General features: G+C 34.9%; 1 protein-coding gene across 2 annotated transcripts in view; it reads right to left on the bottom strand.

The window, feature by feature from the left end:
* The window catches only part of LOC149078279 (BLOC-2 complex member HPS3), a 28,412-nt gene extending 19,839 nt beyond the window's left edge, over nt 1-8,573 (bottom strand). The window contains exons 1-5 of one of the 2 annotated variants that reach the window (XM_089241915.1): nt 8,462-8,573; nt 7,391-7,654; nt 4,083-4,961; nt 1,712-2,040; nt 1,311-1,441 (exon numbers count right to left, since the gene is read on the bottom strand). In XM_089241915.1, coding sequence (XP_089098041.1) covers nt 1,311-1,441; nt 1,712-2,040; nt 4,083-4,961; nt 7,391-7,601 — 1,550 coding nt within the window. In that variant the 5' untranslated portion in view covers nt 7,602-7,654; nt 8,462-8,573. Of the gene's footprint in view, nt 1-1,310; nt 1,442-1,711; nt 2,041-4,082; nt 4,962-7,390; nt 7,655-8,327 lie in introns of both variants that reach the window. The other variant, XM_089241916.1, reaches the window with a different exon arrangement.
* Nucleotides 8,574-12,019: the final 3,446 nt, after the last annotated feature.

Below are 12,019 nucleotides of genomic sequence, written 5' to 3'. Positions count from 1 at the left end.
CTAAGCATGTTAAAAACATGTACTTGTGAGAAATATTAGATATCTCTGGACTGAAACACATGGTAAAAAGTGAAAATAATTTTCAATTATATATTTCTCACAAAAAAAATAGCCAGGTGAAAAAATTCTCACCTCTTTTTTTCTGAATAAACCTAGTTTGTGAATTAATTTATAATTGTAATTGATTTAAAAGGAAGTTCAAGAGCTACATTCTTCTTAACATTGTTGCCATAAAATTTGATAGGTGGCAACTGGTGCTGTAGGACTTGAACCAATGTTTTCCAAATGTGACAAATGGAAAAAAAAAGCTGGAGAAAATTTTCATTTGGCTATAAATTACTGATAAAACATATTTAAAATTATGAAAAGAGGAAATATGAAACTAGCCCCTAAAAATATATATATTATTGATAAAAAGAATATATTTTCTTGTCTTAGGATAGAAAATTATAATTTTAAAATTTAAAAAAATGGGCTTGGGAAAGCCAGGAGAAGGACATTTCATTAACAAATGAAAATTTGTTCAAGCAAATTTTAAAAACTATTGAAGAAAAAATTAAAAACAGACTGGCAAATTTTTAGAAACTGGAATATAAATAGAAAATGATGAAAAAAAAATTTCAGTGTCAAATATTTTAATGTAAAGTGCTGGGGACACAATTTAGGCCAATTTCGTGAGAGCCACCCATCTGTCAATCTGAAACTTCTAGGATGAAATGCCTATTGCGATTCCCATGTTTCATAGTATTTGGTGGTCATCTTGATTACCTAATCAAGGCTGTCATCTTGCCTGCATAATTGAGGACTTCATAATTCTTTCGCAGAACTATAAAGTAGCCTACTATGTAGTTTCGTAGAACTATGATTTTATTAATCATGCAGTTATGCACAACTATGGCCAGTCACTTAGCTTCATACAACTATGAAATGTCAAATCATGCAGCAAAATTAGATTAACTAAGATGACAAACACATATTATATACCATAGACATTGCAACGGCCGTTTCATCCTAGAAGTTTAAACTTGACAGAAATGTCATTCTAGCTTCAACATTGGATTAGTACTCATGAGCACTGATATGTGTTAGGTACTTTGTTACTCTGATTATTTGTATTAAAGCATATTTAATTTCATTTTTTAGTGTAATAGACAAAAATTGAGTATAATGAAAGAAAATAACTGTAGCTCCTCAGCCATGAAAATATTCAACTTAGACGCAACATTGAAACCAAGCAATATTCCAGCAGAAAAATTAACCTACAGAATCCTTCAAATGAAAAAAAATAAAAAGTGGACTACATGACTTACTCTGCATTCATATCAGCATCTTCAAAGGAAGATATCAATACTAGATAATTTTCTGATGTCAGAATCTGGCTAACACCAAGGAATGGACGTAAACCAAGCAGGCAGATGGGAGACATCTTTTCTGGAGAGATCTAAATAGATTTTTTCCATATGCATTAATTCAATTTAGCAATAAACATTAAAAAACAAGAAATGGCGATATACCCAGAAAGACAAAAATAAAATGAAAAATACATTCAATATGTTTTTAGTGTGTCCTCTAAAGGTTACATTTATTAGTTAACCATGCAAAATTTCTTTTGTTTCCTTATGTAAACTGATTAATTAATGTTCATTCCAATAATAATCTATCATACAAGATACAGAAGACTGACTAACTCATTCAATAACAATGGCATTACATTTTTATTGCCTTCCAGTTTCTCGAACCGATGGATTGCACTATGAGGTAGATGAGATGTGTATGTTTCTAGTCCCGCTTCAGTCAGTGCGTGAAGGAATGAAGTATCTACTACAGCATTTTTCAAGTTTGCAGTGTAGTGATAGGTTGAAATGAGCTGTACTTCTCGAGTGACGTCATACATGAAACCTTCTTTCTGAGTAGAGAAGAAGCAGCCAAGAGCCTTCAATCGGGAAGAATACTGGGAAACCAGAGGTGACCAGGGTTGTGAGAACAGGCTATTCTCTGATGCTATGGCTGCGTGCAATGGATCAAGTTTCGCTGTGCTATCTACAAAAAGAAAATAGAAAAGTTAACTTGAATATATAGTTACCAGCAGGAACATAGTACCAAGTTAATTTTGCAAATAAAATCAGTCATCTTAAAGTCAAAGCCTTTATACAGTACAGTAGGACCCTAATTATCTGAGTTAAAGTGGACTGAACTTACATTGGTTAACCAAATCAACAAATAATACAGACCACACAAAACTTTGACATTAAGCAAAATAAATAAAACCATAAATGGAGGAGACTCTGTTTGGGTGAAAATTAATTTAAATACTACTACACACACACAACTTAACTGTACATTGCAACCCGTACACATTCCTTTGCAGAATTTTTAAACGAATCGGTGATGCCAGAATGTGTGATCTCAGTGTATGCCTTAATGCCATGGTCCCACAAGGGTGGGGATGACAACAGACCTTCAGGCCTGGGACGATTCTCATCATTTTTTTGTTTTTTCATGATATAAATTCATCATAAAGGGGCCCATGAAAGTCTGGTCTGGGGAGGCGCAAAAGATATCGGCCTAGGGTCTGTGTTCCAGGATGTGGGGGCCATGCTTAATGCATTTATGTTGTCAGCACTGTGCTTGTTTCATGTTCTTGCTGGTGTTTGATATACATCGTTCTTCTTTTGAAGTGAAGATGATAAATGCTTGAGTTTCATGTTATGTAAGTATCATATGTTTTAAACCACCCTGCTCTCAGCAGAAAGACGTTTTCAAATGAGAGACCGGCTTGCATTTGCACCTTGAGAGTCCAGCATGATTCCAAAATGACTGCACAATAGCCAATTTTAAATACTGTATAGTGCAGTAAAATAATTACATAAATATAATATATATTATATTTATGTAATTATTTTACATAGGTTACATAAAATATACTGTAACATATTTACAGTTTACAACGTTTTGAAAATTCCACACATTATTTTGAAAAATAGTCTCTCTTTGACCCTAGAATACTTACTCTATGTCTCAGAGACATAGAGAGATGTTATCCTCTACATCTCTATGACATAGAGGTATAGGCAGTTAACATGAAGTTTTAATCAGCTTCTTTTTAGTTAGTATTCTAGGTTTAAATGCCTTCTATATTAGTGGTTTTTTATTCTTTAGGGTGCTCATGGAGCAACCATGGTGCTCATATGCAACAGGTTTAAGATGAACATTTAATCAAAAGTCTTCTAAACATATTTTTCCCATCAATCCCCAAATCGAAAAAAATAAATTCCTATCAGCCAACCCACAAAATCTTATCTAAGCAATCCTGTTGTATCTGTATAGCTAGCATCCCCCGATCCGTTCCATCAACATCTTCATTCCCTCTCAAAGGGTGATACCAAACATTTTTGAAAACACTGTTTCAATCTTCATAGCTTGTGTTACATGCAGCAGCATTCTGCAAATGAGTTTGTCATGATACTAAGCCTTTAGCACATCATTTAACTGACCGTGATTTTTAAAATTAATTTACAAAAAGTACCTTGAGGTTCAGATAATTTGGTTCCTACTGGATATCTAAGACAGTGGATGCTTTTGTAGTGATTAATTTTAGGGATTTTTCAGATTTTAATAAAATTATGGCATGTACATGTATGTGTGTGTAAAACCTCTAAAATATGGAATGTCTGTACTGAATACAGATGTCTGAGAACCCTGATAGTTTGCAACTAACAAATCAAAACCATTGACCAAATTGTTGCTACGATTTGGGTCATTTTTATCACACAGGAATTATTTTAACAATTTTTGTCTACCACAAGGCAATAGGTAGTTTTCATAAACACTACTCGTTTCTTACACAGTAAAACCCCTCTTTTTTGTAGACACTGATGGGACAAAAAAATTTGTCCATAAAAAGAGGGGGTGGTTTCATCTGCAGGGCGATTGTTATGAGGGGTTAATTTCTATTAAAAAATTTTGATCATATAAATATTGTAGTAAAATACAAAAGTATTTCAGTTCTAAAAAAATCATATGCTGTATATCTTGCACATTATTTCAAATTTTCACACACATTAATTAAAACTTCTGATCACCTGAGCTGAATAATGGCGTAAGCTGCAAGCATTTGAGTTTGCCTTGATCCTCTGTAAGTTCAAATTGACGAAATAGAAACGTCACACAGTCTATATTTGTTGACGCTAGTGAAGGCCACAGCTCAAAAAACCTGGAGTTGAGTTTAACTTTTATTTTGTGGCCTAAAGTTGTCAGCACAGGTCCTATAATTTCACAATTCTGAGTAGAAAACTCAGATTTCTGGTTGAACTTCTCAATGAATGGGAAAGTTACAGTGACCGGGAATGAAGACTGATGCAATTTCTTCTTAAGAGTATTCTCCCATTCGGTATCAGTAGCACTGTCAGTTGTACAAGATTCAAACTTCCACTCAATGAAGTGTTCATCCAAGTTCTTATCTTGATTCACAATCGTATCAACTGCATGACTGTCAGACTTCTCATGAGTAAGTAAAGTCTGGTTATTTTCTCTTTCTATCGTGACTTTGAAGACTTGAACTTGCTTGTCGGACAAGCAAGCAAAATACCCTTCGCAAATGTCAAGTTCTTTCACAGTTATATTGAGTTCCATATCAATAAAAAGACTGAAATCGTGTTGCTTTGGTTTCGCATTGTCAGATCTCAAACAGTATGAGTATACCAGAACTTTTTTACCTACACTAATACCTATAACCGCTGTGGTCTTACAACATGCGATACACAGAGCTTCTTCATTTAATGGGAGCTCCACCGCTTCCGGCTGATTTATGGAAGCTGTTAACATTGGTATGGATGATCCCGCAACGTGAATCTTCACAGACTGGGACCTTGTTTCCATCCACCAGTTGAAGTACACCCTCACACAAGTGGCTAGCTTTGGATGCTTGGCCGGTCTTTTCTCCAACGTAACTATGAAATTTCCTAGAAATACAGAATTCAAAAGTAAAAAAAAAAGTTGTGGGAATTAAGTACTAAATGAAAGCAGAATACTTCAAAATACAGAAATTTTGAAGTATTTTAGAAGAATTTGTATGGACCTCGCATGACCTATACATTTTTCATACTTTGTCCTAACAAATTTCATACTTCATCTCTCAATGCACACAACCTAGTCGAATTCATGAGTGCCCCCCCCCCCCCCATGTGATATGGTCAGCTCATTTCTCTATCACATACATGCTGATAAACTTTTAAAGCAGGCATCTTCAACCTATCAGACTTTGTGCGTCAAAACAAAATTTCACGAAGCCTGTGGGCCAACAAATCATACTGTGGTATTTAGATTCAATGGACCAAGGGCTCTGATTCAATATGGGGACCCTACATTATTGGAAACTTATATTTATTATTTATCCTTAAATTATTTTTTCATCAAAAATTATATATATACAGTCGATGCACGTTATACGACACCCCCCCCCCATCCTCCCGTCAAAAATAGACGTTATATTGGAAGATATTCATATCATAAGAAATAACATATAGGTAGGTTATTCGTAATATGAAAACATTTGGGAGTTATCCTATATCCTAACGGCCATTGTGATGGAATGGTTGCTGTAACGTGAGGTTGTTATAACAAGAGTCGACTGTATAAGGAATAACCTATATGTTTTTTCCTAACCATATAATGATCTTCATATATTACATCCATTTTTGACAAGACGATGGGAGTCATTATAACATGCATCAACTGTGTATATATATATATATATATTTCATTAATTCTGGGAAATTATTTTTTCATATAATATGAATTTTCATTGGTCTTGGAATATATTTTGATTTTAAAATATTAATTTCCATCAATTCTGGAAATATTTTTCATTAATCATGAATTCTCATGAATTTCAAAATAACTGTTCAAACCAATTCTGTAATTAATTATTTCTATAGAGATTTATATATGAAATAATTTCTCATTAATTGTGAAATCATTTCCCTCATTAGTTTTAAAATTTTTTCTTGAAGTAATTTTGAAATTACTTCTTTGACCATTTCTGTTGAGGTTGTTTTCCAGCATTTCTATAAATTCTGTAACTATTGTGAGCGTTTTTGTCAGCAAGCCACTGCAAAAAGCTTCGAGGTCCAAAATTTGGCCTGCGGAACATGCTTTTTAGACCCCTGTTCTAGAATTTCCAGGCCATTCAGTGTCGGGTTAAAAGTCTTAGCATGAGCATTCAAATTTTTCAGGTCTATGCAGTTTTTTTCCCTTCTTTTAATTTTTTTGGCGTAGTCTTTGATTTTGCATGAAAAAAATTCTGGGGATTTTGACGGCTATTGGTGAATGCATGTGAAAAAAAAAAGACACAAAAACATTCATACCAATATAGAAATGTGTGTTTCAAAGTGGAGAAAAAAAATTCCCCCCAGAAAAAAGAAAAATAATTTCGGAAACCTGAAAAAGAGGGCAAAAAGGAAAATTTTCCGAAACATAGGAGAATGCTTGAAATGACATCAAAAAGGAGATAGTGTCCTCCTAAAGGAGGATGGTTGGTAACCCTATCTATGAAGAGACTTTTTAACAGGGATATCGACTGATTAGGGCTTTCTTTCTTTCAAGCCGAGCACAAATCTGGTCTCTCGCCATGGGCAATTTACTACTGAGTTGTGTCAGAAGTGTACCTAACAGTCTGAGTATGTATATAGTGTAGTGTCTGATTTTTCAATGCTATATTTCAGAAGTGAAGTCAGTGAAATGTAATTATTGTTGTTGCTCTCTGTGGTGAGACTTTTTAATGGGGAGATTAGCTCGCATTCACACCTTGAAGTAGGGACAAGCCACAGCAACCCAACTTCATCTGACCACCACTGTGGTGGTTTTCACACCCAGAATTTTTTCTGTTTGGAGTTTCGAAAAATTATCGTTGTGCCGGTTTTATTGATCGGAACAGTGGCGCCATGTATTGAAAAAAATTAAAATAACTGATGCCACTAAGGGTGCATGTACATGCATCCTCCTTTCTCAGTTTCTGAATCTGGTAACCCTATCCATGGGCCTGGAATAGTACAATTATTTGATCATTACACTTTACTCACAATTTTAAAAATATATAGCAGCACTAAAAAATTCACACGACACTAAATACCCATTCAGACTGTTAGGTACACATGCACACTTCTGGCACTACTAATTTGGTAGAAAATTGCCCATAGCGATACACCAGAGTTATGCTAGGTTTAAAAGAAAGAAGCCCTAACATATTTATGTTGTTAGACTTATGCATGGTTTGTGTTCTGGTGGTGCTGATAATTTTTCTGTATAACTTGATAAGATGCAAACTACGGTAAAAAAATAAGTGAGATCAAGATAAGGCACAAAATGATAACAGAAATAATTTCATGCTCACCAACATCACAGTATATCATTTGCTCTACTTTGTCGACGGAAGAAAATGAATTCAATATGCTTCCTCTGGAGTCGAGACTGTGTATATTGATCACATTCTGACATGTTGCCATCATTATTTTACCCTGAGCACAGCAGAAAGTATAAGGCTCTTGCTTCGACACAAAAACATCTTGAGACACAAAATGATGACAAGGCACAACATGAACCATCTTGCCCGGAATTAAACGAAGAACTTTTTTTTACAGCATGCTATGCTCCACACCTACAAATGCATAAAAAAATTAATGAATCGCACTTTCAATGAACAGCTTTGTTTGGTTTAGTTTGCCTCAGAATTTTAACAGTCGCTGTTTGTGTATTGTGTTGCAAATGATATGAGTGAATTCTGCATAGAGCTCTTCATGGCTTTTTACGATTGTCATTATCTTTGTCTTTATCCAGAAACCATATGATTATGATGTGGATCCTCTTCTATCACAATCACGAAAAGCCAAGGAGAGCCACTTTGCGGATTTTACGCTTTCTATTTTACAGTGTACAAACAACCATCATTAGAATTTTGAGTCAAACTTAATAATTTAACTAATATTATTGCTCATAAAACGGTTATTTCATTATTATTATTATTATTAGAACATATTGATTTTTTTTTCATGCAGTACATTAATCGGTCACACATTTCAATCAAAGAATTATAACAGTTGTGTTTCTGATTTGGTAGGTGGCAGTAGGGACTACAGTTGATGGATGTTCCAGATTCTGCCACGAAGCTGGGCTGGAAGAGGTCTGGCGTTTATTCATTCACTGGTCTAAGAACATTGGAAGAATAAGGGGAGGGTTTTGTTTTTTTAATAAATATGCAAAACAAACAAATGTCATTTCAAATGCCTTGAGTGAATAAAAATATATAGATATTTAGTTTTAAACAGCTCAACCTTTACACAAGAATCATTGTAAGGACCTCTAGTGATGAAAGTATCAAATGATATAAAGAGGAAAAAATTCGACTTTGAAAAAACAACCACTGTTTGAATGGAATTATAAATAATAGTGGCGAGATTCACTTTACATCAATTTGAAACCCAAGGAAATTGATCTGATCACTGCCCCGTGTAGTTGGTGGTACTCTTTATTTATTTATTTTTTTTACTATGAAAACGAAACATAGGAAGATTCGAGAGATGGAGGAGGAAGACGCAACAACTGATTCGACCGGATGACCCGAGTAGAATAACCATATTCGAAAACAGAGAAAGAAGGACGTTTGCCGGTGCGCACAATTCACTTTTTCCTCGAAAGATGAAGCCACTATAAAATCTCCTCGATGTATAAAAAACCCTCTGCCACAATAATTTTTCCAACTGAAATAGAACCTCTAAAAAAACGAAAACAAAAAGAACAAATACCGATCCGTCTCCCCCCCCTCGCTTTTTTGATTAATTATTAACAGAGTCTGGTTATTTTTATTATCTTACCTGGAGCAAGCCGAAAGGTTTTCTTTCTCCACCCTCAAAATTTTTTATTTTTATTTTGGAAGTGTTGCTTCATCAGCATCAGTTTGAAGGACAAGCACAGGATGATCCCCATAGAAATCAATGTTAAAATTGTCTATTATGCCGTAGAAATGCGGAAAATTAGTGAGGTTTTCAACCACATCAATAATTTAAATAATTTAATAAAATAATTTTAATAATTTTATCAATAACTTTAAAAATTGAATTTAATTCTCGATTATATTGAGTTCGCTTACAGATTAGTACAGAAAATTAAATATGAATTAGCCGGACCTACTTTGGAGTTGGATATCCATGCAATAACATTGATTTCAACTTTTTATTCATATCTTCTCAAGCACGAAAATGAAAATTAATGTCTCCGTATTGTCTTAAAATATATCATCATCTGCATCAATCCATATAGTTTAGGATGTTTTGAAACTAATTATGGGCCATTTTGTGCATCCTATTTTCTTCATTTGTAAATGAAACACCCCTTTCTCTCCAGTTCATGGCATTGTTGTTGTTGTTTTTTTTTTTTTTTTTTGCTTTGTTGCTGTGGTGGTCGAGTGGTCATAGTGACTGACTCGCATCCCGAGGACCCGGGTTCGAACCTCACCGATCCACAGTGGTGGTCAACTGAAGTTGGTTTTCTGTGGTTCCCAACTTCGAGGTGCAAATGCGAGCCGATCTCCCCGTTAAATTCCTCGCCACAGAGAGTCTTGCGATTCGCAAACGCAAGGTGTAGCAGGGGTTCTTGACCTTTTTTCAGCCGCGACCGAAAATCAACAATACCATCAAGTTCGAGACCCATGGACCTAAACTACAAAATGCTCTTTAATTTTTCTTATTATTTGGCTGACCATATTTCATTGAGAAAAAACACGAGACATCACCGATTCCCACCCGAAAAAACCGCCAAACATAGGAAAAATTACAAATGGGTGGAAAATAAAGAGTTACCTCAAATCACGGCGGGGAGAAAATTTAACTCTTTCTATCAATTTGAATTCCTCGTACAAAAAAAGCTGGACATAACACATATCTGAGATGAATATTCAGATCTATGGGGGTAATCATCATAGCATAATTTATACGCTATGAAAATAGTCTTCATTCTTGATTTCGGTAAAGAATATAAAACAAAAATCAAGTAAGCTTAATTGCGAAATGTGCCAGATTTATTTGACAATTGAGAAGGCATACATTTTAATACATTCAAATACGGGTCATATAATCACCCTACTAGTTTTAATCGTTTTAACATTGTTCACAGCGCAGAAACTCTATTCCTAGGAAAACTAGTAAAAGTTTACAGTTACACTGTAAAAGTTTTGAAAAAGTTTAATGAAACTTGATAATGCAATAGATGCTCTTATAGGGTGACCCGGGACAGTCCTGGTATTTTCGGTTTTTTTGGCTGTCCCGGTTTTTCCGCATTTTACACGAAGCCTACTTGAATATTTATTCTTTATTGAAGTCAAAAATTGAAATTATTTTTCAACTCATAAATTATGTTATGATAATTACAACTATAAATGAGAATATTAATCTCCCACATTTGTCTTGGTGAACGTTTTTATTTCGTGGAATTCATTTTAATTCACTGCAATTTGCAGTAATGCTTCATTTTCCGTAATTGTGATTTTTTAGTAACTTCAGAATATTTGACAACTTTGTTCGGTTTTGGCGTCATTTTTGGCGATAATTGCCGAAGTCCTATATTTGGAATCCTAATTTCCCGCATTTCTCTCGAGGAAATATGATCAGCCTATTATTGGTTGTATTTTCAAGTTTTATAAAATAACTTTTATCAAACTTCTGTAGTGTAATCTCGGTCTTAGATTAGTTAATTCTGAAATATAAAATTTCATTTAATGCTGTTTTTTTACCTCTATTTGATATCGAGTAATATATACTTTTAGGGACGGGGCATCAGAACCATTCAAGTGCTTAGGGCCTTCAAACTTGAGAATTAACGAAAGAAAAAATTCTAAAATTAATGAGAGATAATTGCAAAATTGAGATAATTGCAAAATCAATGAAAGATAATTTCCAGTATTGAAAGACAAATCGCCGCCTGACAGTCGAGTGAGAGGAAGCTAGCCTCTCACTGTGCAGGTCTGGGTTCGAATCCCGGTTCAAGCATGGATGTCTACTAACTATTGGCGTATGCAAAGGGAGGAGAGATTTGGGGTTCCAACCAAAGCCTCCTAGAAGTAGTATCTAGGAGGCTTTGTTCCAACCCCCTCGAGCCGAGATTATAGTGTCATTTTGCAGGAAAAAATGTAAACCCCACTTTGAGAAAATTCTGCATACGCTTATTGCTACTAAAGGCCCGTATACACTAGCGCGCGGATCATGCAATGAAAGCATTCGCAATTGGTTGTTCGGTAATTTGTACGGTGTTGCGAACGATTCTTGAGCTGTTTTCACCGGACCCACCTAGAATCGGTTTTTTCAACGAACACAAAGGAAGTTTGTGTACCCACGAGCGGATTAGAACCGCTGCAGGGGGTCGTGCGTTGCAAGCATAGACTTAAGATATAAATAGTATTATTACTCTGTGGTTGCAAGATCTGCGCGCTAGTTTATACGCGCCTTAACACTAACAAATTCCCTGGACGGATCATGCTAATCCCTTGGGAATACATAACAGTACTTGGGATCATATGTATTATTAACGAAAGATAATTCCAGAAATAAGGGGGGAAAAAAATAAGAGATAATTCCAATATTAAAGAAAAAATTCTAGAATTAATTGGGAAGATAATTCCAGCATTAAGGAAAGAAATGATTCCAGTATTAATGAAATAACTAATTTAATCTTTTTTTATTTTTAGATGAGCTCTCTATCCTTTTTTTAAATCTTTAAAATGCAATAATTAGAGACTGAACAGTACGTTTGTATGGGGGAAATTGCCAGGCAGGAACTGTTTTCCATCCAACCGAGTCACGTGATTTCATTGCATTCGATGCTCCCTCCAGCTGAATGAGCATAGGTCGTTTTTCTTGAATGGTCGCTATAACGAACGTCGACTGTACCATATAGAGAGAATAGAACAACTGGGGCCTTAAATCAGTTTCTCAACCGCTGGGCCCCGACGAGCCATATGATTTCACATGCATGT

The sequence above is a fragment of the Pholcus phalangioides genome, unplaced genomic scaffold (genome assembly GCF_987345545.1).
Source record: "Pholcus phalangioides strain wild (caught in Gottingen) unplaced genomic scaffold, Ppha-v1.0 ptg000014l_1, whole genome shotgun sequence".
NCBI lineage: Eukaryota > Metazoa > Arthropoda > Arachnida > Araneae > Pholcidae > Pholcus > Pholcus phalangioides.
The sequence above is the reverse complement of the archived record's forward strand: the minus strand, read 5'-3'. Positions and strand labels throughout refer to the sequence as shown.